The sequence below is a fragment of the Lonchura striata genome, chromosome 28 (genome assembly GCF_050655825.1).
Source record: "Lonchura striata isolate lonStrDom1 chromosome 28, ASM5065582v1, whole genome shotgun sequence".
Taxonomy (NCBI): domain Eukaryota; kingdom Metazoa; phylum Chordata; class Aves; order Passeriformes; family Estrildidae; genus Lonchura; species Lonchura striata.
Window position 1 is genome coordinate 3,997,327 of NC_140730.1, and position 26,777 is coordinate 4,024,103.

At 43.6% G+C, this 26,777-nt stretch overlaps 4 protein-coding genes across 6 annotated transcripts; 3 read left to right on the forward strand and 1 right to left on the reverse strand.

Moving 5' to 3' along the window:
- The first annotated feature begins 6 nt into the window (after positions 1 to 6).
- On the forward strand, positions 7 to 8,144 carry RAB8A (RAB8A, member RAS oncogene family). The gene is made up of 8 exons (XM_021540085.4): positions 7 to 175; positions 653 to 713; positions 920 to 980; positions 1,726 to 1,803; positions 2,218 to 2,307; positions 2,927 to 2,992; positions 3,315 to 3,365; positions 4,252 to 8,144. Exons 1-8 carry the CDS (start codon positions 22 to 24, stop codon positions 4,342 to 4,344), a joined length of 654 nt encoding a protein of 217 aa, XP_021395760.2. The 5' UTR covers positions 7 to 21; the 3' UTR covers positions 4,345 to 8,144.
- A 106-nt stretch (positions 8,145 to 8,250) lies between these two features.
- On the reverse strand, positions 8,251 to 14,991 carry CIB3 (calcium and integrin binding family member 3). Of its 2 annotated transcripts, XM_021540072.3 has the most exons (6): positions 12,318 to 14,991; positions 11,967 to 12,001; positions 11,071 to 11,182; positions 10,198 to 10,345; positions 9,258 to 9,453; positions 8,251 to 8,776 (listed from the first exon to the last, which is right to left on the reverse strand). In XM_021540072.3, exons 1-6 carry the CDS (start codon positions 12,366 to 12,368, stop codon positions 8,755 to 8,757), a joined length of 564 nt encoding a protein of 187 aa, XP_021395747.1. In that variant the 5' UTR covers positions 12,369 to 14,991; the 3' UTR covers positions 8,251 to 8,754. The 2 variants fall into 2 exon arrangements, with proteins under 2 accessions (XP_021395747.1, XP_085418543.1); XM_085562417.1 differs by having other exon boundaries at positions 11,071 to 14,988.
- A 248-nt stretch (positions 14,992 to 15,239) lies between these two features.
- Positions 15,240 to 16,757, forward strand: FAM32A (family with sequence similarity 32 member A). Its single transcript, XM_021540074.4, has 4 exons — positions 15,240 to 15,334; positions 15,458 to 15,596; positions 15,690 to 15,743; positions 15,899 to 16,757. The coding sequence occupies exons 1-4, from the start codon at positions 15,258 to 15,260 to the stop codon at positions 15,965 to 15,967; spliced, it is 339 nt and encodes a 112-aa protein (XP_021395749.1). The 5' UTR covers positions 15,240 to 15,257; the 3' UTR covers positions 15,968 to 16,757.
- A 204-nt stretch (positions 16,758 to 16,961) lies between these two features.
- AP1M1 (adaptor related protein complex 1 subunit mu 1) lies at positions 16,962 to 26,339 on the forward strand. 2 transcript variants are annotated; one of them, XM_085562415.1, is made up of 12 exons: positions 16,962 to 17,297; positions 18,250 to 18,406; positions 18,784 to 18,851; positions 19,349 to 19,479; positions 19,618 to 19,765; positions 20,160 to 20,286; positions 20,965 to 21,107; positions 21,801 to 21,872; positions 22,145 to 22,303; positions 22,914 to 23,039; positions 23,226 to 23,301; positions 24,229 to 26,339. In XM_085562415.1, exons 2-12 carry the CDS (start codon positions 18,286 to 18,288, stop codon positions 24,249 to 24,251), a joined length of 1,194 nt encoding a protein of 397 aa, XP_085418541.1. In that variant the 5' UTR covers positions 16,962 to 17,297; positions 18,250 to 18,285; the 3' UTR covers positions 24,252 to 26,339. The 2 variants fall into 2 exon arrangements, with proteins under 2 accessions (XP_085418541.1, XP_021395761.1); XM_021540086.3 differs by having other exon boundaries at positions 16,962 to 17,034.
- The last annotated feature ends 438 nt before the right edge of the window (positions 26,340 to 26,777 follow it).

Sequence of the window (26,777 nt, forward strand, 5' to 3'; positions counted from 1 at the left end):
GCTCTCCGCCGGGCTGGGCCAATGAGCGCGTGGCGGGCGGGGCCCACCAACATGGCGAAGACCTACGATTACCTGTTCAAGCTGCTGCTGATCGGCGACTCGGGCGTGGGCAAGACCTGCGCGCTCTTCCGCTTCTCCGAGGACGCCTTCAACGCCACCTTCATCTCCACCATCGGTGAGCGCCGCCCGGCCGCCATCCCCGCCGGGCCGCGTCCCGCTCGGGGCTCGGGCCGCGGGAGCCGCGGGCGGGCCCGGGGCTCGGGGCTCTCCGCCGGGCTCGGGGCTCCGCCGGGCTCGGTGCTCTCCGCCGGGCTCGGGGCTCTCCGCCGGGCTCGGGGCTCTCCGCCGGGCTCGGGGCTCCGCCGGGCTCGGTGCTCTCCGCCGGGCTCGGGGCTCTCCGCCGGGCTCGGGGCTCTCCGCCGGGCTCGGGGCTCCGCCGGGCTCGGTGCTCTCCGCCGGGCTCGGGGCTTGCTGCCGGACTCGCAGCCGTGGCGGGACACTCCAGACCGGGCCGGCGCCAGACCTCCCCGGAGCGGCCGGTGCCGGGAGGGAGCACTGAGGGACGCCACACCGAGCAGCGGGATTGAGGGCAAAGCCTTGGATTTGGCCGTTGGGCGGGAGCTGGGAGTAAAGAAATTGGTTTTCCTTTCAGGAATCGACTTTAAAATTAGAACGATAGAGCTCGATGGCAAGAGAATCAAGCTGCAGATCTGGTAAGGCTCCTGTGCTGCAGTCAGCGTCTGATCGCTGGGGCTGTGTGCTGTGCGTGGGGAGGTTCGGTTCGGTTCCTATGCGGTTGTGCTGCTCTGTGGTTTATGGTGTTTTAGAAGCCAAAAGGCAGCTCTGAAGAGTGCTTCAAATTAACTGAAGGCTTTTGTGGTGTTAACTGGAACTGAGCCCCGTGTTGTGTCTGTTGCAGGGACACGGCTGGGCAGGAGCGGTTCCGGACCATCACCACCGCCTACTACAGGGGAGCCATGGTAGGGGCAGCTCGGGGACAGGGGGGACAAACCCAGCTGGCTCTGACACAGAACACTCACAGCTCTGCTCCAAGTGCTGCTGGAGCTGTGCTGGGATGTTGGATAATACCATTTTCTTGACTTAGAGATGGGGTAACTGAGCGGTGTTTCAAAAACTTTCATTTCATTTTCAGTCTCATGAGAAGGGTGAGACAATACAGATGTTATAATTCACACCATCACAATCAGAAGCCAACTATTTCCTCATTACAATGCACTATAAGTGTTTCTTGGCTTCCCAACTTTTTACCACACCGTGTTGTAGATACATTAAAACCAATCATCTAAAACTACCTCTCATAGGTCCCACTACAATATATTTTCTTTAATTCTATTTCTCCAAAGTATCTAGTCTTATTTACAAAACCATATTTTGAAACTTTTTTCTAGCTCAATTTCTCTCTTAACAATATTCTATTCTATAGTATTTCTAAGTCAGCATTTCTTATCTCAAAGTTTGCATTATGTGTGAGCTTTCTGTCAGGCCTTGAGAACTCTCTACGAATCCATTTCCCACACTGGGATGATCTGGGACTTTGGAAAGGCAGCTTCCTCCATGTTTCACTCTATAAATACATGTCCTGCACACCTTATCTCACTGCCATTAGCTGGGAACCAGTTATTAAAAATAGCCACTGTTGAGTTGCTCCTCTCTGCTGTGGATAAACCTTTAACTCCTGCTGAAACAGTCTTTCTTTACCTTTAGGGCATTATGCTAGTGTACGACATCACCAATGAAAAATCTTTTGAAAATATTCGGAACTGGGTGAGGAATATTGAAGAGGTAATTTCTCTCTTTACTTATTACTGACTGTTAAAGGTATCATTTGTTCCCATGAAAATAATTGCTTCAGAAGCATTAAATTTTCTCATGTGCTGCAGGGAACTTGGAAGATAAGTGGGATGGAAATCAGTAAAAGCTTTTGGAATGCCTTGGCTGACAGTGCTTTGTTGTGAGGGCTGTAGCCCCTGTACTTCTGAGGGCACCTAATGTGACAATTTCCTACCACAACAATTGATCCAAGAATTGCCATGGTGCAGGTTACATCCTGGGAAGAAGGGTTGGGGGAGCCTGGAAATCTGGGGAAGATTCTCAGGACTGGCATCTCTGTGTTGGGTACTCAGTGGGTGCCTCACCTGTCTGACAATGTTTGTCTACAAAAGCCAAGCCTGAGTTTCTGGTCTGTGTTTGTCTCAGCACGCTTCTCCAGACGTTGAAAAAATGATCCTGGGGAACAAATGTGATGCAAATGACAAAAGACAAGTCTCTAGAGAGCAAGGGGAGAAGGTAAGTGCCGTGGCTTTGATGTATTTTGACTTAGGCTTTTCAGAGTCCAAAACCTGGCCTGCTGATTGTCTGCACGTGCCATGGTACCCCTGTGGTGTTCCTGAGTGCAGTGCCTGAGCATTCCTCAAGCTGCCATGGCAATGCTTTCCCCCACTGGCATCAACAGCAGAACCTGTGTTAAGTATTCTTATCAATTATCTAACAGATGCAAGGCAACCAGCAGGACTTCTCTAAAAGGATGCTAGAGTTGGACATGGATAAATGTCTGTTTTGGCTGAAAGCCACTGAGACAAGATAGATGGGATTGTCTTTTCTGATGTCAGATGTTACTTAGGCGAGGCAGAGATTTTTTCTGCACTGTGGTTGTTACAAGACTGACAAGGTATCTATGCAAGAAACGAAAAAGAGCAACCTAAAAAGTGTGCAGAGTGTAAAAGAGCAGAGCAAAGACAGTGAGAACAGATGCCAACTGCAGTGGGATTTAGTTCCTAATTTTTGTTCTGCATGAGTAAATCCCCAACTCCACTGCTGGTGGCAGCAGGGACAGATGCTGTGCCCAGGACTGTGTTTGGAGCTGTTCCTGCAATTGTTCAATAATATGCAATATGCTTTTGTTCAGCTTGCTGCAAGTTTCGGGATTAAATTCATGGAGACCAGTGCAAAAGCAAATATAAACATAGAGAATGTAAGTACTGCTGCCTTTCTCTTGTATTTCTTGTCCTCTTTGTGCAAACCAGCAGTGTGGGATGCAGAACTCCATGGTTGGGTTGTTGAGCACTTTCCTGCAGCAGAGACCCTGGCTGGGGGTGGCAGTGTGGCTTTGGGGCTCAGAAAGAAGGTTGTGGAGCTAGAGAAGGAGCATTGAAACCTGGAGCAGAGAGGAAAATACTGAGAGCTTAACGTTTCTTGTATAGTATATCAAAACTTGGGAAGGCAGCTTATTGCTATACAAAAGTGTTAGAAGACATTTTATACCCTGTAACACTGAACTGTTTGACTTGTCACAGGCATTTTTCACTCTTGCAAGAGATATCAAAGCAAAAATGGACAAGAAGTTGGTGAGTAACTTTGATTTCTCCATGCTGGATTTAAATTGGAAAAAAAAAGCAAATCAAAAGCCACATTGCAAGGACTGTTTCACAGTGTATAAAAAAATGTGTCAGTCTCTTTCATGAAGGATCCCTGAAAGTTCTAGAAATGTATTTTTAGTTTGTCAAGCTGTGCTCTGACATTGGCTGTCTCTTCATTTCAGGAATTAGCTGTAATGGTTGATATTTTCTAAATAAAATTATCTGTTACTTGTTTTATCAAAAGTCAGGTGAAAGGTGGAGCAGTTTAATGATACTTCTCACTCTTGCAGTCTGAAAATCATATAAATTAGAGATAGAGGAGGCAGACATCATACTTCAGGGTAGAAACTTCAAACCCTTTAAGAATAGGTAAAGAATGAATGGGTTTGGATAATCTTTGCACGAATATCCTGAGCAACAATTGGGTTGTGTTTTTACAGCAAATAAATGCACAGTGATGTTGGATTGTTCCTTAAGGAATATGAAATGAAGCTAATGAAGGCTCTTTCTGCTCTTACTAATATTTCCACCTTCATGTGACCAGACAGTGGGATATTTTGGGTCTTGCTGATGATTCCTTGGCCTTTCAACAACATGCCCTGTAGTTTATTGGTTTTTAGTCTCAGCTGTCTTTGAGTTGATGGAAGCTGAGGCATAGGCACAGTGTGAGCTGGCTGAAGACAAAAGCTGCAGATGCAGTTCTCCAGTTTTTGGTTGTGGCTGGTGTAAGACTCAGATAAATGAGTGAAGCCTCTTACTGATTGTGGGAAAGGTTCTTGAGTGTCTCAGGCATGGTTAAGAGTGGCCAGATGAAGTATGGATGGAAGAATCTGTTAAGGATAAATAAGTAACTGGATATTCTTTCCATCTTCAGGAAGGCAATAGCCCTCAAGGCAGCAACCAGGGAGTCAAAATCACACAAGACCAGCAAAAGAAAAGCAGCTTTTTCCGATGTGTTCTTCTGTGAGGGACACGGCCTTAATCTGAGCTGGACTGTGCCTGTGCTAAGTGAGGTTTCCTCTTTCTGTGGACTTAGTGCTCCCAACATACCTTGTCACTCTGTGACCATCTGAATAAGATATGGCTTATTTTGGTAATTGTCTGACTCTTCAATTTTGGAGATGAAACAAGTTTATTTTTGTCGGATTGCCACCGAGCATGTGTATTGTCTAGCAGAGGACGAGCTGAGCACATGTGACCTGGGATGCAGCACCGTTGCTTCAGTCTTCATTCGTATCTGTCACGTATCCAGTTTAGAAAGATGAAGTTGTGATCAAAATGAGAAACTTAAATGCCACTGTTAGTGAAGTACCTGTGTGCATGCATAGTACTTGTGCATATCCATTGTGTAGCTGCACATGGAACAGTGGCATGAGACCATCCCAGAAATGCACCAAGGTGAACAGTGCAGGCTGATGCCTTCCCAGGAGGTACAAGGGAGCTTTCTGCAGCTCCACCTCTTTACTACTACAGAGAAACTCCTTCATCTGCCTGTCTCTTACTCAGCTGTGTTACTCTAGACAATCCACAAGTACAATTGAAGTTTTAAAAAAATTCTCCTTAAAGGAATCTATTTTTTTAAAAAAAGAATGTGTGTTGTACATAGAATGGGTCCTTACCATTGGTCATTAATCCGTGTTAGACTTGACTGTGCTTAATTAAGTACTGGAGACATTCAGACACGTTTAACAGGATCTGATGGTTACACTGAGTCCTGTACAGATGATCTGTCATCAGTTCTTGGAGAACCGGGGTCAGGCAGGGACACTTACACAAAATCTGTCACCTTGCAATGGGTGGCTTTACCACTCTCCAGCTGGGAATGACTCCAGACCTATCATGACAGAGTAGGCAGTTTTAAATCATGACAAGGAAACGTATTGCACTGCTCCCAGTCGTGTGTTCCCAAGCACACTTGCTCACATATGCAAATAAATGTTGCGCATCAGAACACTTAGAAAAGAGACTCTCTTGGACTGAGCCTGGCCTTGCTGCTGGGTGTGGATCACTGCAGCCATCAGCCTGCTCACAGCCTGTGTCAGTGAGCAGCCTGTTACTATTCCCACAAACCCAGCCCAGTACATTCCCCTGTGTGGAAGGCCAGAGCCAAGTACATCTCCTCAGTGGGTGCTGCTCACAGGGCAGGGGCTGCAAGCCTGACTCTGATTAGACTTACAGGAGCCAGTAAGAGCATCACCCTCCAAGGCTGCTGCCCAGGGCTTGCAGTGATGGTGTACCTGCCCCAGTGAACACACCACCTGGGTCTTGCAGCTCGCTGGAATTGAAACATACTTTGTTTACATTGGCAACTGCACTTAAGGGTGAAATTAAAGTTGATTTTTGAAGTTGTGGAATTTACTCACCGGTTTTGTTCTCTTCAAGTTTGTGGTATTGAACTCTGGGCCTCAGAGTAGCGCTAATAAGTGTTGCTGTGGTTACACACAATTAAACTATAAATCTGCAGCATGCAATTGGGCCCAACAGGAATACTGCCTGTTCTAAAGTGGAGAAAGATTTCACTCTGTAAGTTGCTGGTTTATAGAAATGCATTTTAGGTGCATTTAGATTATCTCTGTCCTGATTAAAGCTTTCCTCTAACCATAACCTTATGATGGTTTGGTTATTTGTTTACTTGTGGCTTTTTAGCATGAGGACTTGATGAACATGCCCTGTAGTGGATTTACACATAGATGTATTTGTAGGATAAAAACCATGTTAAGTTACTGAGGAGGCTGCTAGACAGAGTGTAGTTAACACAGACCTGTAGACTGGACAAGCAGCACCTCTTGTCTTTAGCTAAGGATGGTTTTAAAGAATTTGTGTGTGCTTCAAGAAATGTTTGAGGCACAACTGGGGTGGTGATAAGACAGGTTGAATTTCCTACATAACTCTGTAAAAATTTTCTTCTGGCTTAGTAATAACTGTGTATTCTTGCATCTGTATTGTGCTTTATACAGTCAGATGCTGAGCCAGATTTATTTTTCAGAGTGACTGGAAAAATTGGTGTTTATCTGACTTGATACCATGGGTCTACCATGATGCTGGTTCTTGCCTGTGGACTGTATCAATAACTCATCCCAAGATGGGAAAGCAAACCATATTCATTTACAAGTGGGTAAAATGTGAAGGATGGTATTGTGATTTTTCTCTCATTTTCAAAATCTGAAGTTACTCTTGAATACAGAATTCTTTGTATGTGAATACCTTCTGTTTAAACTTACACTGGTTGTTGCATGTGTTTATGTACCTAATTATAACATTATTTCCTTTGAAATGGTTGTGTTTATGAAAAACAACATTATTGCTTGATCTCAGGAAGTCTCATGCAGTTACTGTGACTACAGTCATCACTGTACTTGTGGGTAGGAAGGCTCTACACAGACATGAAATCTGTGTAAGCAACATGAAACCTAAAATGCAAGTGTAAGAGAGGAAAAGGTTAAAGACATTGCACTGCACGTGGGCTTAACTGTGTGTCACTAAACACAAGCATCAAATCTAGGAGAAATACAGTAGGTTTCCTTCACATCCTTCAATTACTGTGTTTATTAAGTATGAATGTAATGGAAAATGCAATTGTCAGAGAGGTACTCTGTAAATACATACATAATCTCTATGTGTCTAAGCTTTCTTCAACTAAGGAGGAAAAAATCAGAAATTGGGTACAAAACCTGTAAAACTGAGGAATTGAAGTAGGTCTGCAAAACTAACTGCTTACTACCACATTCTCAGTGTCTAAATACCACTAAAATGTCAGGTAATTGATTAACATTTGTTTTGTAGAGAAACAAACCCACTTTTGAGCATGTCCTCAAATTCCCTTTTTTTAGTATCATGGAATTCTGTGGTTGACCTTATTTTTGAGGCTGGTTGCAGTACATTGCACAGTCATCACTCCTTGGGGTGGAGACTGTCAGCCTGTCAATAAATGGTGGAGCTGCTGTTCTGTCACTGATTTCACACCTGTGTTATCTTTGTCCTGTGCTGACAGGCACAGCTCATGTTTCCTGACATCAGAACCTTATCCCAGCATCAGACTTCCAGCCTCAGATTTATAAATCCTATGGATTATTGTAAGTCTCTTTACTGCTGCTGAAAATTATTTTGTCTCTCCCTTCCTGTGAGATGCTGATCATCTCCCTGATGATTGCTAAGGGGTTATTGTGGTGGTGTGTTTGGCTGATGATCATGCTCAAAACTGCCATGATTTCTTGTTCTCTTGGACTTGCCAGGGGAATGCACAAAGAGCTGTGTGAGGACGTGCTCCTTTGTACTTGTAGAAGTTGTAGGGCTTGGGGAAGAATGATGACTAACTTGTGTCCTCATTTCTAGCCTAACTAAAGATCTATTCAAAGGACTGTGAATGGTAACTGCAGTCTGAGTGTTCCAGGCTGCCTTATTCCCGACCCATCCTTCCCTGATCCCTGGAGTTTCTGTGGTTAATAAAGGTAACTGGCTGGTTAACTGGTCTCTCCAGCCTTTCTGCAGGAATCACCTGCTCTACATTGAGTGTGAGTTGGGACTTAGGACTTCGTTTTGAAGGGAATTTAATGCATCCCAAAATTTGTAAAAAATAACTGTAAATTGTATTTTTCAAATGATCACTTTTGGCTGCCACCCTTCCCACATTACAAATGCTTTCTTAAACACTTCTCATTGATTTTCATGTTTGTATTAAAACAAAACTGTTTATTACAGTATGTCTGTTTTTACTCTCTTGTACAGGACCCTAAGAACTGCATAAATAAACTTCTTATGAAAAGAGAATTTTAATAACTTAAGTTTTCAGTCCTTTTCATCATTTGTGTGTAGGGACCCTGGTGGGTGTGGAAAATAGGGGATTTCTGAAAATGGAGAAGAGGGACAGGACCTGGGGTGGACTCTTGTTTCTAAACTATGCTGACTTTTTCATTGTACTTTTTCATCCTGTACTGTGGGAGAATACTTCGGGAATTGATTCATTGGACCATTTATTAAGACTATAAATAATCAGAGGAGTCATGGTTTTGTAACTAAAGGGATTTTTTTACTGGTTAAGGCATTTTTGGGTGAATTTTTAGAGGTTATAGTTTGATACAAGTTTCTTTACTTCCTGGTGGTATTTGAACTTTAAAAAAATACTTCCCTTCTGACTGTCCAGGCCAGGTTTGCTCTAGCTGAGGCTGGGGAGTAGACATTTTGCTAAATTACAGGGAAATCCTGATGAAGAGCTTAATGAATTGTTCCTTTTAAAGAGAGAAATGAAAGACAGTTCTCTGAGTGGTTCAGTTACCAGCAGTTGTCCTCTTTGCCCCTCTCAGCTTGTGCTCTCATGGCTGGTAATCTCAGGTGTAGTAACAGTTGCTGAAAGCACGCCCGTCCCTACAGTTGACTAGATTCAGATTCGAATATGAAAAGTGCTGTTAAAAAAAGGAAGTCAGGATCACTTATTTATCACTGTTTAAAGGATTTACTACTGTGATAAACTGGAAACTTTATTTTTCAAAGCATTTGCAAAGATGAAGTACATGAAATAAATGCAAGATTTGAGTGTTGGTTTGTTTAAGATGTGCATCAGAAACCACATTAACACTATGTTAAGCACTGAGTGAGTAAATTTCATACATTTATCAATGCAGCCTAAGTGCTAATACTAACTTTTAAAGTTACAAGGACCTTGTGTCATGTAAAAATTACTTTGGAAGTTCAAAAGCAAGTCAAGAAGCCTCCAGTCTTTTTCAAGCATCTATTTTTGCAGTGTTTGCAGTGGGTAGCTCTACTAGAACCTGCCACAGAAGAGTGGTGATCTGCAAACGCTGAGGAGATGTAAACACACACTTCAGAGCCTTCTGACAAGGAACTTAAGAGAATTTCGGGTTAGAAATTAAAAGCAAATATTACCTGAGGAAATCTGGAGCTCGTACAATCATATGCTGAAATTCTGCCAAGGACAGCTTGCCATCATTGTCCACATCAGCCTCGTAAATCACCTTATCACACACGAGGCTGACTTCTTCTGGGGTCAGTTCATTCCGGGTTAATTTGTTAACAGTTTTCTCTAGATCTGATTTGCATATGTAATCATCATTGTTGAAGTCTGACAAAGGAGACAAAAGTTAATTCAAAGCAACAAAAGTCAGCATTTTACATGGTTGTTTGCCAAGGCCCAATAGAGGGGTTTGGTTCCCAGGCTGTGATGGATTTTTATCAGTAGAATTCTCAAATCAGAAGTGAAGTTACCTCTATCTATTTGTAAAAGAAATCAATTACAAAATAAAAATCTCTTAATTTCTTCTTTTCATTCAAAGGGTAACAACTGTAAGTAGTTTAATGGCTAAACATAATAGCCTAGGAGTCATTAAATCATTCCAGCAAAATTGTGTTGGTTTGAAATATTGTCTTTAGCTGATAATAAAGAAAGTAACTGTAAATATACATCTAAAAAAAAAATCTTTACATTTGTCCTTGGAGTAAAAAAGCCTGCAGTTTGCTTCCCTGCCTCCCCCTCCCAAATCCACCCTGCAGATTCATGGGCAGCCAAATCCCCTGTGCTGTACTTTTCCAAGCAGTCCCTCAGACAGAATTATTTCTTAATGATTATCAGCTTTTGAAAACTGCAGGTTATTTCAAGTTGCAAATTTGGTAGTAAATCTTAATACCAAATAAATTAGAGACAAAAGGATAAAGAAAACCAGTAGTTTTTAGAGAAGGGAGAAAAACATTCAAGTGGAATTAAAAGAAATGGTAACTAGAAATCTCTATGCTGACAAAGTGAGGATTTTGCAGCCATACATGAAGCTGCAGGACTTCCCCACTTATCTTTTATGCATGTCTCACTCACCATAAATTTTAAAAGCATAATAAGCTTTCAAGTCTCGTGGAGCCATTTCACTTAGCACAGAAAACATGTCCAGAAAATCATCCAAAGTCATATTGCCATCGCCGTGCTCTGAGAACACCTCTGCTATCCGCTGGCGGAATGGGTTGTCCTGGGAAACAGCACAGGAGCAAGGGAAGGTCATCCTTACTTGTGGCAAGCACATTTCTCTCCCTCTCAGGATATTTCATAGAGGTGCACAGAGAGAAATTAAAGAGAAAAAATTTCTATTTCTGCTCCTTGTTTTTCCTATGTGGAATGTGTTTGGAGAATTGTTTGCTTGATTGGATTCTGGTGAGGATTGCTTGAGCCTGGTGGCCAATCCAACCCACCTGGGGCTGGACTCTCAGAGAGAGTCACAAGTTGTGTGAGAGTTAGAGTCAGAGAAAGTAGTATGTAGTTTTAGTATAGTATATTAATGTATTTTAGCATAGTTATAATAAAGAAATAATTCAGCCTTCTGAATTGAGTCAGACATTGTCATTTATTCCCACTGGGTTCGCCTGCATTTACAATACTTACTAACATTGATTTCAGTGCAGGCAAGGCAAGTGGAGTGAGATTACTTTTGTTGAAACACCTTTTTGGCAATTTCTCCCTCTTCTGCCTTTAAATTCTTGTCTAATGCTGTATCAGAAGCACACACCGCCACACCCTATTTAACCTTTGTGTTGTTTCAGCGTGTTTTCTGGGAATTACTAGAAGCTTCCAGAAAGACTTTTTACTTTGATAGCCCAAATTTATTTTATGGCAGCCTCCCAGCAATTAGTCCTGGATGAATTATTCAAGAAGGGTAGATGAAGCTGAAATGTGTCACTCGAGTCGTGTGCTGGGTACCTTGAGCTCTGGCATGCTGCCGATGAGCTCGTAGGGGAGTGTCACGGCGGGTCTGTCCGAGTAGTCAAGGGGAACGAGCTGTGGGGCCAGATCTCGGTACCTGTGAAACAACCTGAGACAGAGAGAAAAGCGTGTTGGCTCTTTGGATTTCTGAGAACAAGGTGGTTTGCTTTTCCACCTCGTTTTGCACTCTTTGCATCCATTACCAGATGGAGATCGGTCACTAAGTAACAGTATGTTTTTGTTGGAACAACTGTTATTAGAACAAGCAACATCATGTAACTGGTGAAAAATACAGAGCTTCATTATAGAACTGTTAGGTGAAAATGCTTACACAGGACATGCAGCCAAACCCCTGTGAGAGGAGAATAAGTTCATGTTTTCAGAGAGGACTCTCAGTCCCACCCGATCCTGCCTTTTTCAGATCCTTTGGCCAGAGATTAAACAGGGAGTTCAGTGAGGCTCGGCAAAAACATGTCTTGGAGCAGCAGTGTAATCATTTACAAGAAAACATGAAGAAAACTTGACACAATCATTAAAGTTTTCATAAACCAGCAAAGTATTCCAGAGAATAACAGCACACTTTGAAGCATCTGTCGGAAAACCACGTGAAAAAAATATGGATGTCGCTGCCACTAAGATGTAATTAATTGTATTTATTTCTAATAAACAGAGGGACTAGTACGTTAATACAAAATTTAGAATTCTGACTCAGTTAAGGATAGGGTTTGTAAATTTAAAAAAAGCCAACAAAAATGTTCAGATTGCCCCAAAGTATCACTTTAAATTTTAGTAAATCCATTTAAAAATTATTTTTTAAATACCTTACTCCATATGTAACCTGCCTTTACAGCAATCTCTGCCCTTTATTCACAACATGCATACAGAAGACTCACCTGAGAATTTCTTTCCTTGTGAAAAATGTGCAGTCCTATGAAGTAAGAAAAGGTATAACACAAAATGACAGTTTTTAGCATGCATCGACCCAAACTTTTCCCATGCAGTGACTTAAATGAATTTATACTATAGTGTACATGTAAGCATTTAAAAATTCTTAATGGCATACATTTAGGCATATTTTATAATCTTTCCTTTTGATATAAAAACCAAACTATGTTACTAAAATCTTTGCTGCAATTCAGTATGTCTACTTATTAATTTTTAAAAGATGATGTTTTTAAAAACCCAACAATACCTTTGCCATTATTCAATGCCCTGTCCAAAGAGCCATTTAGTTTGCTTTATACCTGGTATGCATCCAGTTGCTCCTGAGTGAAAATGGTTTGCTTGTTGCCCATTTTGAGCAGGGAATACTGACTCCTGTCAGTTCTTTCCTCAAAGGCACCTTTATAGGTCCTCTGGATATTCAGTTATTAAAAGCTGCAACAATGAGGCTCAGGTACAGCAGAGGATCAGGTAACCAACTTGTACAGGCTGCAAAGTATCATAATAGGAGCATTTCATCAAATCTTTAGTCTAGCTGCTTGAGGCTCTTATCCAGCAGCATTCACCCGTCTCCTGTGTGCACCACGAAGACTCGGGTTACAGGATTTAGCCAAATAAGTAATAGCTGCTCATTAGTGCCCTTCAGTTGCAAGAAGACCCAGTGGACCCTGCTTTTTCATGCCTTCAGATATGGTGAATAAACTGAAAAGTGTTAGCAGCATTTTCCTCCTTTAAAATTTAACACCAAATGATGGAAATTTGGTAGCCCCTCCTCCTTTCCTTCTCATATTTTATAGGGTCAGAATTATAAAAGCCCTTGGAAAAGCCCTTTTAGATCATTAATGCAGCACTGCCAAGATCACCAATATTCCATGTCCTCAGGTGCCACATCCACATGTTTTTTTTGAACACTTCCAGGGATGGTGACTTCACCACTGTCCTGGGCAGCCTGTGCCAGTATTTTCCTTTAATGCACATTGTTAAAATACACTAATGCTGGTGGTAGCTTGTACTGGAGGTAATAACCATAAATTCCGCTCACTCCCTTCCTTCTGCATCATCTGCTGACGTATCTTACTACTAATTAATGGTGATTAGCATGACATCCATCCATACTGATTCATACACGGCCTTTGCACTGAAAAGATGTGTGAGTGTATAGTTCATACCTGTGAACAGAAATGTGATGCTATGAAAGATGAAAAACAAGGGGAAAAAAGGAGGAACTGGAACAGGCTGCTTTTTCATGGAGCTGTAAAGTTTCTATTTCTGGGTCACTGGTTCCCTCTGACTGGTGGAAGATCTCTTCCTGGGGCAGGCTTGCTCCTCAGGGTATCTTCCCATAGCAAAAACGATCTGGAATGGTTCTGTTCAGAGTGCAACAAGAAGTGTGGGGAGGGATGGGGCTGGTCCCTCCTAGTGTAGCCTAGATCTCCAGGTGTTCTCCTCAAGGCAATTCCATCCTGTTGTCCTCAAAATCAGATTTATTATGTGATGTGCAACAAGCCAATAATTACACAGTTGAGAGAGATATTATTTGCACAAGCCTGGATGCTTGGTGGGTTTCCACAAATCCAACACACCCCACTGGACTTTCCACGCCATTATTTACAGAAGTTCATTGTCTTTTTCCAAGGTCAGCCTCTCTATTAAGATTATTTAGTAATTTCCATACAAGTTAGACAATCCCCAGCTAACTTCTCCACATGCAATGGGGAAGGGTCTGCACCTGGGCAAGGTCTTTTTGACCCTTAGGCATGATCTTAAGTATTATAATGAAGATAGTTCAGCTAGTTCAGCTGTAGGATATACAGACCTTGAATCCTTTGCCAAATTATCAATGTATACACACACATACATCAACATTTTGATTTACTACATCCCTAAAGCTTGTTAATTCCCATATGTTGTTGACTAAGGGCTGCTAGCTGCTGTCTTCCCATTCATTACATCTCCTTTCTTGCTGAATAGGTTTGAACGTATAGAAAGAGTTTACATCAAAAAAACATTCTATTTTTAAATAATCTTGATATATTCCATATTTTGCAAGTCCTGCTTCGGTTCCCCTCACAGAGATACCCCCGGACTGGGCTCACTGCCCGCTCCCCTCACGGAGGTACTAAGGCGGCTCAATGTCCGCTTCGGTTCCCCTCACGGAGGGGCGGGCGGGGCTCGTTACCGGTTCCCCTCACGGAGGTGCTAAGGCAGCTCATGGCAGTCCCGGTTCCCCTCACGGAGAAACCGTGCAGGGGTCGTCCCCGGTCCCCCTCACGAAGATGCAAGGCAGCTCATGGCAGTGCCGGTTCCCCTCACGGAGAAGCCGGGCGGGCTCGTTCCCGGCTCCCCTCACGGAGAGGCCGGTCCCCTCACGAAGATGCAAGGCGGCTTTATGGCCGTCCCGGTTCCCCTCACTGAGAGGCCGGTCCCCTCACGGAGGTGCAAGGCACCTCATGGCCGCTTCGGTTCCCCTCACGGACGGGCCGGTTCCCTCACGGAGAAGCCGGGCGGGGCTCGTTCCCGATTCCCCTCACGGAGAAGGCGGGCGGGCTCGTTCCCGGTTCCCCTCACGGAGAAGCCCGGCGGGGCTCGTTCCCGGTCCCCCTCACGGAGAAGCCGGGCGGGCTCGTTCCCGGTTCCCCTCACGGAGAAGGCGGGCGGGCTCGTTCCCGGTTCCCCTCACGGAGAAGCCCGGCGGGGCTCGTTCCCGGTTCCCCTCACGGAGAAGCCGGGCGGGCTCGTTCCCGGTCCCCCTCACGGAGGTGCAAGGCGCCTCAGTTCCCCTCACGGACAGACCGGTTCCCCTCACGGAGAAGCCGGGTGGGCTCGTTCCTGGCTCCCCTCACAGAGGTGCAAGGCGCCTCAGTTCCCCTCACGGACGGGCCGGTTTCCCTCACGGAGAAGCCGGGCGGGCTCGTTCCCGGTTCCCCTCACGGAGAAGCCGGGCGGGCTCGTTCCCGGTCCCCTCACGGAGAAGCCGGGCGGGCTCGTTCCCGGTCCCCCACACGGAGAAGCCGGGCGGGCTCGTTCCCGGTCCCCCACACGGAGAAGCCGGGCGGGCTCGTTCCCGGTCCCCCTCACGGAGAAGCCGGGCGGGCTCGTTCCCGGTCCCCTCACGGAGAAGCCGGGCGGGCTCGTTCCCGGTCCCCTCACGGAGAAGCCGGGCGGGGCTCGCGCGCGGCTCCCGGCGCCGGCCGTGCCGTTGCGGCGGTGCCGGCAGGGGGCGCGGGCGCGGCCGTTCCGCCATGGCGGACTACGAGGCGGTGCAGCGCGGTCCGCTGCGGCTGAAGGGCAGCGGCGGGGCCCTGGGGGCCGGCAAGCGGTGAGGGGGGAACCGGGGGGAACCGGGGGAGAACGGGGAGCGGTGAGGAGGGGTCGGGAGAACCGTGAGCGAGGAGGGGACACACAGCGCCGGGGCTGAGCTCTGACCGGGCGCTTCCCGCAGGAAGAAGAAGAAGGCGAAAGACAAGGCCCAGATGCTGGAGCAGATCGTGAGCAGCAAGAAGCAGGAGGAGGAGAAGAAGCGCGGGCTGGACAAGCGGACCCCGGCGCAGGTGGCCTACGAGAAGATGCAGGAGAAGCGGGTAAGGGTTTAAAAGCCGCTGTCACCCCTGGGGTGCGGCCGCTGAGGGGGCTGCGAGTGCCGGGAGTAACCGGCCTTAATGTGTCTCCTACAGCAAATGGAACGGATCCTGAAGAAAGCGTCGAAAACCCACAAGCAGCGAGTGGAGGTGAGCAAAACCATCCCGAGTCCATCAGGCCAGCGTGTTTTGTTGGGCTGAAGGAACTGTTCCGCCTTGTGAAACACAAGCCGGGACGCAGGGGGGGCTTGTGGTTCAACTTGGTGATGTCAGCACCCTGTTTTCTTTCTCTTTGCCTCCCCCAGGACTTCAACAGGCACTTGGATACTCTGACTGAGCATTACGACATTCCCAAAGTCAGCTGGACTAAATGACCGGGCTGCTTTTCACGGCTCTGGAGCTGGAGTTGTGTTTTGTTTGTATCAAGCAGGGTTGCCATGTAAATCTGTCTTTTCTCTATATTGTCTAATACATCTTCTGAGCTTTTATGACTTCATACTGTCTTATTTTATAGACTTGTTATTTAAAACCAAACATCCAGCAATGTCTCCTGTGGGCTGAGGAGCTCTGGTTTACGTCGATGGAGAGGGCTGGTTTTTTTTAGTGTTTATAGTGAGATTAAGGCCAGAACGAATTGCTGTGAGCCAGATGGAAAACATTCCTTTTATTTTGTTAGTTCTAACAGTACTCCTTTTTTCAAGTGGAGTCTGACAGTCTCATTAAGTTTCTCTTGTAAGTTATGTGAATTGTATAATTACTTTCTATCAAGTTCTGTCAGAGGCCATGTTGCAAAACATGAAATATGTAAAATTGTTTTAGGAAAGGATATTCTTTGGTATTTGATCTTTGTATACTTTCAAGCCTAACCAGCAAGAAGGGAGGTTTAATCCATAAAATAGAGAGCAGCCAACAAGCTCTGAGTGATGTCCAAGTTTTGATAGCTGGATTTCTGGGATCCCACCGAGCATCGAGGCTTGTGCAGCTCTGAAATAAATAATCAGCGTGTCTCTCGAGTGTGTAATTGTGGCAAACAGTTATCATTTCTATCTTGAGTATCAACAGTATCATTTCTGTCTTCCAGAGGGGTCTGCTGCAAGTTGTAAATTCGATGTAATTTATTAAAACGCTGCTTCCACCCCTTTTTTGGGATGGAATGAAATGGGGCGTGTGGAGTTTGATTGTTACCCCCTCTGAGGGATGTATCACGATGTCGGAACTCCCAAACCGGGATGTTCTCAACCCGAATTACGCTCTCCGTGTGTCCGTGCCCAGCTCAGCCCGCGGACCGGCGCGCCGGGACTATTTAACGGCGCTGCCGCGGTGTCCTTCCGCCGCGCCGGCGTCACTTCCTGCGGAAGCGGAAGCGGCAGCGGCGGGCGGGACGGGCCCGGCCGGGGCGATGTCGGCCAGCGCCGTCTATGTGCTGGACCTGAAGGGGAAGGTGAGGCCCGGCGCGGAGCTGCGGGTTCCGCTGCCTTGGGACGGCTGCGGGGCCGCGTTCCGCTCCCCGGGCTGCCGGCCCCCGCTTAGCCCAGCGGGGACGGGGGAGTTGTGGCCTGCAGCCCCTCGCCGGTAAACGGGGACAGGGAGTTGTGGGCAGCCCCTCGCCGGTAGAGATGTTGGGTGAGGCGGCATCCCCGGGGTGATTAATCTCTGTGTTAGCGTTCAGGAGCACACATCATCGCGGGATATGACTATGTGCAGGTGCTTTTATTGAGAGCTTTGGGAATCAGGGGTACAGACCCAAATTGACTCCGACATGGCTTTCGAGCTGAACGTATTTTATATTATTATCGTTATATAACTTACATAAAAACTGGGGATGGGAATGGGGATTGGAAATTTGGAATGGAAAACTGAAACTGGGAGTGGGAAACTGGGAATGGAAAATTAGGAATGGAAATCTGGGAGTGGGCATGAGAATGGGGATGGAAAACTGGGAATGGAAAACTGACAATGGGGATGGGAACTTATTAAATTTATATTGTTCTATTGTATACATTGACAAGAGTTTCTCGTGATCTTCCTTAGGCCCCTGACCACAGTTTCTCATGATTATTCTTACAATTAAACAGTAATTAATTACTAAGCAATCATCACATCTAACAATTATATCATTTATCATGTACTAGGTACACAGGTGCAGTTCTAGCAAGGTACAAGTCTTCATGTACCTAGGGTATTTAATTTTTTCAGGGCCTACTAAGCTTAATTTTCCTTTTAACCCTAAATCCCCATGATTTTAAAACCCTTTTCTTGTCATCTGCCGGTATCCTAGCTGCTTTGCTCAGAAGAATTGTGCATTTTCCTATCCTAAAACCATTCTTAGAGCCTGAGCAGTAATAGAGGTCTGGAAAATATTAATAGATTTTGCAATTACATGTTGGTGTTTGCAAAGTGTTTCAGCATTGTGATTTGCACTTACAAATGCAGAGAGGCTTGAGGGAAGCTGGATGATTTTAGAGGGGTTTATCCAGCATTTGTGTGGCTTGCATGGTAACGTCCTTGTGAAAGAGAAGAAAGAAGGATTTGGTTGCTTTATGCAGAGAGGCTCGGGGGAACCTGGATGATTTTAGAGGGTTTTTTCCAGCATTTGTGTGGCTTGCATGGTAACGTCCTTGTGAAAGAGAAGAAAGAAGGATTTGGTTGCTTACAGGTTCTGATCTGTCGGAATTACCGTGGAGATGTGGACATGTCAGAGGTGGAACATTTTATGCCAATCCTTATGGAAAAGGAAGAAGAGGGGACGCTTTCTCCTATCTTAGCACATGGAGGAGTTCGTTTCATGTGGATTAAACATAACAACCTGTATCGTATCCTTTGTGCTGCAGATGTGCTGACCTGCCAAGGGTTGCTGCTGTGGTTTTAATGTCAGAATGCAAGTTGAAGTATGGGTGAAGTGGTATAAAGTGGCTATATTCAATAAAGTTGGTCATATTAAATAAGGGGTTTTTTGTGCTTTACATAGTGTCATATATACCAGCAGCATAAAGTCCAGAAAAGTGTTCTAATTTTACTCTAATTAATGTCTTCCTGAATGTTATCTTCATATCTCTTTAGATCATTAGTGCTGTTAAGTAGTTAATGCATAATTCTTCCAGGCAACTCTAAGTGCCTTAAATTAGGCTTTTTAAACTGCATTTAGTAAGTGTTTTTTTTTTAATGCATATTCCTGAACATCCTTTATCAGTTGTTGCAACTTCTAAGAAAAATGCTTGTGTATCACTGGTGTTTTCATTTTTATATAAAGTAGTTCAGGTGAGTATATTTCAGAAGTAACCTTTATGTTCTGTCTAAATAGAAGGGCATAGAGCTTTCACATTTTTTAAGAACTTCAACAATAGCGTTTTTACTTTATATTTGATTATTTTGTTGAACTATCTTCTTAACCACTAATAAGGGCACTGATATTTTGTAGCTGTGTGGGCAGAGTGCTCTAAGTAGTTACACAAGACCTGAGCACCTGGAGGAGATTGTGAACTGGTGCATGTGTTGTCATGCCTCATACAGATCCTGTGCTTGCTTCATATCCAGAAAGATATTTTTTCATAATAGTTTCTTCTATGATTCTCTGTATCTGTTTTAATTGTGTTGGCTTTCCTGGGGCTGATCTGAGCAGAATGCTGTTTGGGAAGTATGGGGTTGGGGTTGGAACTTTACAGGATTATTATTTTAGATGCAGGAATACCTTCTGTGTGTGCTGTGCTGCCTCAGTTAATGGCCTTCTCCCTCCCCCTCCTCTTGTTGCATTTCAGGTTTTTTCTGAATATTTCAAGGAGTTGGAAGAAGAGAGCATTAGGGATAATTTTGTTATTATTTATGAGTTGTTAGATGAGCTTATGGATTTCGGTTATCCACAAACCACTGATAGTAAAATTTTACAAGAGTAAGTATCACTCAACAGTGACAAAGCCCTTGGAATGTTTTGAGCCTTTTCCCATAGGCAAATAAATGTTTGGGTGTGTTCTAATTATCAAAAGTATTAATTTTATTTTTTTTCTGTGCCAATTTTCTGGTTGTGAAGGTACATCACTCAGGAAGGCCACAAACTTGAAACTGGAGCCCCACGCCCACCTGCCACTGTTACAAATGCTGTTTCATGGAGATCAGAAGGGATAAAATACAGGAAAAACGAGGTGTTCCTGGATGTCATAGAGTCTGTTAACCTTTTGGTGGGTACCTTGGACTTCAACTTTTATGTAAGAATTGTAGTAAAAAGTGTTAAAAAGGGCTTTTTGTATGAGAACCTGCAACAAAAAGTCTGATTGTGGATGGTGTGCTGTGACACTCAAAGCAATGTTATCATTAAGTTCCCATGTAATCATTAATTAAGTAATGTAATAATAATTAAGTAACATAATCATTAAGGAAATCCAGTACAAACAATGCTTTAATTGTGTGTATTGCTGATTTTTGGATATGTTCTTTGATCCTCTCTACTGGATTAATTCCTGATAAGAAACACATCCAAGAAAGCCCAGGGCATGGGGATAGGGTGTGAGTGTTTCTTGATGTCACAACATACCACATCAGAGATGTCTTACCTCCCTCTTCATCTCTGTTCAGGTCAGTGCCAACGGGAATGTGTTACGGAGTGAGATAGTTGGATCCATTAAAATGAGAGTTTTCCTCTCAGGAATGCCAGAGCTGCGCCTTGGGTTGAATGACAAAGTTCTCTTTGATAACACAGGCCGTGAGTGTTGCACTAGCATGACAGTCACCACAGATGCTCTCTGGAGTTTTGGGATGCCTGGGTAGCATGGTAATCACAGAATCATGAAGGCTGGAAAAGCCCTCTAAAACCATGAGGTCCAACTGCTGAGCTGCACCACCGTGTTCACCACTAAGCCATGTCCCCAGGTGCCACATCCACAGGCCTCCTAAACACTTCCAGGGCTGGTGACCCCCCAGTGCCCTGGGCAGCCTGTCCCAATGCATGACCATCTTTTCAGTGAAGAAATTTTCCCAGAATAGAACCTAAACCTCCAGTGGCACAACTTGAGGCCATTTCCTCTTGTCCCATCCTGTGTTGCCTGGGAGCACAGCCTGACCCCACGTGGCTCCATCCTCCTGGCAGGGAGTTGTGGAGATCTTTTCTCCAGGCTGAGTCCCCCCAACTCCCTCAGCTGCTCCTTGTGCTCCTCAGCTCTGTTTCCTTTCTGGACACACTTCAACCCCTCAATGTTTTCCTTGTTGTGAGGAGTCCAAAACTGATGGCACGATTGGAGGTGCCTCAGCAGTGCCAGCACAGGGGGATGGTCACTGCCCTGATCCTAGAAAGTTGGCTAAAAGGAAGGAATGTCAGCAGGCAGCAGCTGTGCTGCAGTGAGATTTGGGCCATGCTTTGTGTGACCTGTGTGTTTCCTGCTAGGTGGGAAAAGTAAATCAGTGGAGCTGGAAGATGTGAAGTTCCACCAGTGTGTTCGTCTCTCTCGCTTCGAAAACGACAGGACAATCTCCTTCATTCCACCTGATGGAGAGTTTGAGCTCATGTCATATCGCCTCAATACCCACGTGAGTCTGGATGTTTGCCTTTTAATATGAGAATGGTTTCAATTGTAGCCACAATATCTTTCCCTTCTTTTTTTTTTTTCTTAAAACATGGGCAGCACATGGATTTTTGAATCAACTGTTAATAGCAAAACTTGGTGCTCACTCCTGGAGGAATAAGAAGGTTTAGACTAAACTTAGCAATAAGTCTGTATAGTTTTAGCTGCTGTTGAAACTGTTTCTGGAATACTGTTTTTAATCTAACTACATAATGTCAGTGTAACAATTCATTGTACTTGTTTACAGCAGTATTTATGTCACTTTGTTTTATTGGAGTATGCCAGCCACAGTGACAAAGGTGGCCTTTGTTTCAGAAAAGTAAAAAAATTCCATCTAGAAAAGGTATATAGCAAAGAAATAGTTCAGTCCCTAGTATGTAAAACTATCAAACATTTTCCAATGCAAGTGTTTGTTATTAGGGATTAATCTGAGACATACATTTTTAAGCCTATAATTCTTGTACATTTGCTCATTGGTCTATCAGTGCTTGCTCATTTGTATAATTATTTCCTAAAAACCACAGTTCTGTCATTTTGAACACCCCAGGCTGCATTTTCTGTGTGGTTCACATACTGAGTGTAGTTTTAAGGGAAAGCAACATTTTAGTGACTCTGTCAGAGTAAAACTCAGAGCTGTGATGTGTTTTTTTACCATCAGGTAAAGCCCCTGATCTGGATTGAGTCTGTGATTGAGAAACATTCCCACAGCCGCATCGAGTACATGATCAAGGTCAGACATCCTTAAATAATGACTAATTTTAGTCTTCTTTTGTTTGTTTTCAAAGCTTGATGAGCAGTATATGCATTTTTGTGCAAATATTCAGGATTTCTGTGGGACTTAGATACCTTTGAAGACTTCATTTGTCAGTTATGATCTCAGTTCTGGTTCCCAGGATATAAGTTGGGATGGAAGGAGCTGTGTGTCTCACAGCTCTCTGAGCTCACCAGCATCATGGAAATACTTAGACCCTGCTTTTCTGCTTTCTTGTTTTTCTTCTTTAGGCAAAGAGTCAATTTAAGCGTAGATCAACTGCCAACAATGTGGAGATTCACATCCCAGTTCCAAATGATGCCGATTCGCCAAAGTTTAAAACCACTGTTGGAAGTGTCAAATGGGTTCCAGAGAACAGTGAAATTGTCTGGTCCATTAAATCTTTTCCAGTAAGTGTTGTTTCTTACTCTTACCACCAAAGAGTGTAATAATTACTTAACACTAATACTTCCTTCATGTTTAGACTCTGCCTAAAGCAAATCCTGTCAGTATCAGACAAGTAGCAGTGGCCTCTTCCTCTTTTTCCATGGCTGAGAGATTGGAACTTGCTAATAGATGTCGTTTATATTTGTTTCACTTGGATATTTTTTGAGAACCCAGGCAGAGAGCAAATTTTTGAGTGATGTCTCTGGGTGGTGTAATCCTTGGCCTGGCTTTAGCAGCAGCTGTTAGAGTTTGGTCAGGCTCTACTTCTTGGGTGGTTCCATGAGCATGAGCTCTGTCCAGTGCTAATGGTGTGATAGTGCAGCTGTGTGTCACTATTTAATCTGAATTTATGAGGCTGGAAAAAAATCAGTTATGCCTCAGGCTGGATCTGCATTTTTTTTTTAAAAAAAGAGGACTTTTAAAATAAAAATACATGTCACTTTGAGGCCCTGGAGAAGAGCTGCAATACATAGTGGAGTTCAGCAGTTTGATGTTAAGAAAGCTACTTGTATCATTGCAAGTTTTTTATTATTTCTTTTGTTTCAAGAAAAAAAAATTGTCCCTTTTGGATAGGGTGGAAAAGAATACCTGATGAGAGCTCACTTTGGACTACCAAGTGTTGAAGCTGAAGACAAGGAAGGAAAACCTCCCATCAGTGTAAAGTTTGAGATTCCCTATTTCACCACTTCAGGAATCCAGGTCAGTGACTGAAAACAGAAAACAGATAAACGCTGCCCTGTAACACGCGGGGTGTTTCTCATCTTGGTAATTCCTGTTCAGTTTTATCCACAAGACAGATTTTTACCCATAAAAGGGTTGGGTTTTTTGCTAAATGCTGCTTTGTCAGCAGGGGAGGCTTTATATCTTACAGATCTTTCTCTCCAGGTTCGTTACTTAAAGATAATTGAGAAGAGTGGCTACCAGGCCTTGCCCTGGGTCCGGTACATCACCCAGAATGGAGGTGAGAGGAAGGGAATATTTTGTTTCTCCAGAATAAACCTAAAAATTGCAGCTCCTATTTTGAGTATGAAACTATCTGGTTTAGATACACAGTAAATTAAACTACACTATTTCTTTTCCAGTTCCCTTTTTGGTGTAGTAATGAAAGACCCAATGGGGTAGAGTGGTAATGCTGTTCAAACATTTTCTAATTGAGCTGGAATTTGGTACATTAAAAAAAAAATACATCATTAGCAGTATGCTCACACATATCATTCTGCCAGCTTTAAAATGTAGAAGACACTGTCTAGTACAAAATACTAGATTTTTAGCAAGCAAAAATGGTGAGGTTTGGTTTTGTTGGGTTTTTTTTGTTGCTGTGGTAGTATTGTTGTCATTTTGGAGCTTTTTTTGTTTAGTTAGTTTTTCACTTTTGTTTCTGTTTTTCTAAGTAATCTTTTTTCTGGCATTTAAGCATGACTGCTCACAATTGCCTTGCTTCTCACGGCCATTCTAAGCAAAGATTTGAGTTTATTTTATAGAATTGTTGAATCCCAGACTGGTTTGGGTGGGAAGGGATCTTAAAGCTCATCTTGTTCCACCCCTGCCATTGGCCAGGGACACCTTCACTGTCCCAGCTGCTCCAAGCCCTGCCCAGCCTGGCCTTGGGCACTGCCAGGGATCCAGGGGCAGCCACAGCTGCTCTGGGCACCTGTGCCAGGACCTCGCCCCCACACAGGAAAGAATTTATTCCTAATAAATTTAACCCTTCCCTCCTTCAGTTGAAGGCTATTCCCCCTCTCAGAGTTTTATTAATATTTGCACATTACTTATTAATATAAATACAAGAATGTGCAGATTTTATCACTTTATCCCAGCTTGCTGCTCTCTTTACTCCTTTGAAAAATAACTAAAATTGGGTTTTTGTTGTTTTTTTTCCCCTTTACAGACTACCAGCTCCGAACACAGTAAAACACCTCACAGGCACCACAGACAACAAACCTTCAGGCCTAGAATTCATTTGCAGAAGCTTCTGTGGTCCTGAGAGCTGTGAATGTTGTTGCCAAGGGTCTCGTTTCTGCAATCTTGGATTGACAGAAGATTGGAAATTTATTGATTTCAATAATGTGTTTGAGCTTTTGAACCATTAGTATTGATTGTGTGGATATTTATTTCATTCTTAGAACATGCTGATCTTGCTGCTAAATGCTGAATTACATTAGGAGTAGCAGTTATATTGAGGAGCCAGGAATCCAGAATGAACCTTGGGAATGTCTTGTTGATGCCTTGTCCATTACAGTCACAGAGTTTCTAGTATTTGTATTTTAGCATCCCTAAAGACATTGGCAGCATTATGCTACAAATTAGGGAGATGATTGTGCAATTAAATGACTGCTGAACACTTCATTGTATTTAGCCCAAGGTATTTATTTTTTTTTCTGGGCATTTGGGTGCCTTAACTCATTCATAGCTCTGTTAACTTAAAAAAAAAAATTGAAGAATATGAGTTGAAATTATCTGAAGTAAAAAAAATACGGTTAGTTTTTTTGTGCATGGTTTCAAAGGAATTAATCTGACAGAACAGCTTCAAGTGAAAGGTGTGGAAACAAAAATGGGATTTGTTAAAGACTTAAGTTAACTGAGAACAAGAGATGACAGCAGTAAATGCCTGTGGGAGAATCTCTGGAAGCAAGATTGCTGGCTCCAGTCAGTCAAAATGCAGATGAAAAAGTTCCAACCTTGGGACACCCCAGAGCCTGGAAACCCTCTGCCAGCTGACCAATATTTGCTTTTTCAAATTTCTGTTCATCAAACATGTTCCCAGTTGTCATATGTAGGTATGAAGCCTTAGATTAGGGATTCAAAGACCAAAACACTTCTAGAGGTAATGTAATTTGGTAGGAAGATTGGGTGCTTATGATTATTTTTCCAGATAATAGTAATATACTCCAAACTCTACCTGGAAGTTACTGTGTAAGAGGCCGACAAAAATACAGTTGCCATCTTTCTTCCAGCTTGCCTTTTGTGTTAATTTAGGGCAAATACTTCCCCTTTTTGCTGTAGTTTGCTAGAATTGTTTAACTTCATTTGCCCTAAGGAGGGATGTTTTCTTTCTCAGTCTTTTCTGTTTGTAAGCAGCTATTACTGTATCTTCCTGGCAGAATGAATAACAGTTTGCAATGTTATTCTTAAAGGTGTTATTTTTTTTACATGCCATTTCATTTTTTTCTGAGAAGCTACAATTGGCATGGGTGTACATAGTTACTTTAGGTTTTGGTGAGGTTTTTTTTTGTCAGGAAAATTGTGACGGTTATCAGTATTTTCTTTACACAACTTTTAGGGTGTTTTAGGTTGAATTTAGTGCTCCTAAGAGGTGCTAAACTTACAGCATCAAACTCTAAATATCTATGTCTGCAGATGTGATGTGATAATACACTGTGTGCACAATTCTCCACTGGTGGGAGAGTCCAGGAGTGTCCACAAAGAGTGAGAAGGAATTTCAGTCACTGTCCTCACTGAATCCTTGTAGTCTGTACATAGATACACCTGGGTGTACAATTAGCCAAAAATCAGCTAAACTCCCCCCAGGCTGCAGCTGCTGTGACATCACAGAAGATATGCCTCAGGAAATCTAATGTCTGGCGGTGTTTGGCAACAACCACACACCCAGTTTTTGGCATCCATGGGTGTGGACAAGTGTATTCTGACTCTGTTTGTCACCCAAAAAACTTGATGTTGAAATAGAATCATCTTGTTCAAATTTCAGTTCCACTACTCATTTTCATTTGAACAATTGAGCTTATGACTGGACTAGAACTTTTTATATTAAAACTGTAACTGGTTGACAAATCACTTTCTGCTGACTTTATTTTTCCAAGTGTTTGCTCTAATTATGCCTGTAAAATGTGACTCTCCATAGCTTTGTTTTCCTCTTGGAATTTGGATCTTGTGGACCAGAACTATGTTTTTCTCCTATTTTGTTGCAGTTTGACTGTTCTGATGATGGGGCATCAGCCATGCTTGTCCAGAAGGTAATAAAGGGCAGAAAGTCCTCTTTGACTCAGCTGTACTTTGCTTGATTCTTTTCAGTTTGATCTACACCAGGTAGTAGCCTCTAATCTCAGAGTATGCTCACCTCTTATAATGTGAGGCCTGAATAAGTGAAGCAGAACTTTATAAATGCAAAAAGTACTGATATTCCTGATTTATTTACCAAATTCTGAAAAAATTTTCACTTTCCTGTTCTCAATAAAATCCACCCATGCACAATAAAATTGGTGATCAGAAAACAAAATTCCCTTCCACTCCTTTTCATGGCCACCTCCTGAAATTCTGAAAGGCACAGGATGTAACCCAGACCCAACCTGAACTTTGCTGCCCTGACAGTCCTGAGCACACTCTGAACCTGACATCAGGGACCCAGGCTGGGGAGTTTTCTTTCCCAGGGAGCAGGGCTGGTGTTTGTGTTCAGGGCCCTGCAGCCCTGAGTGGTTGGCT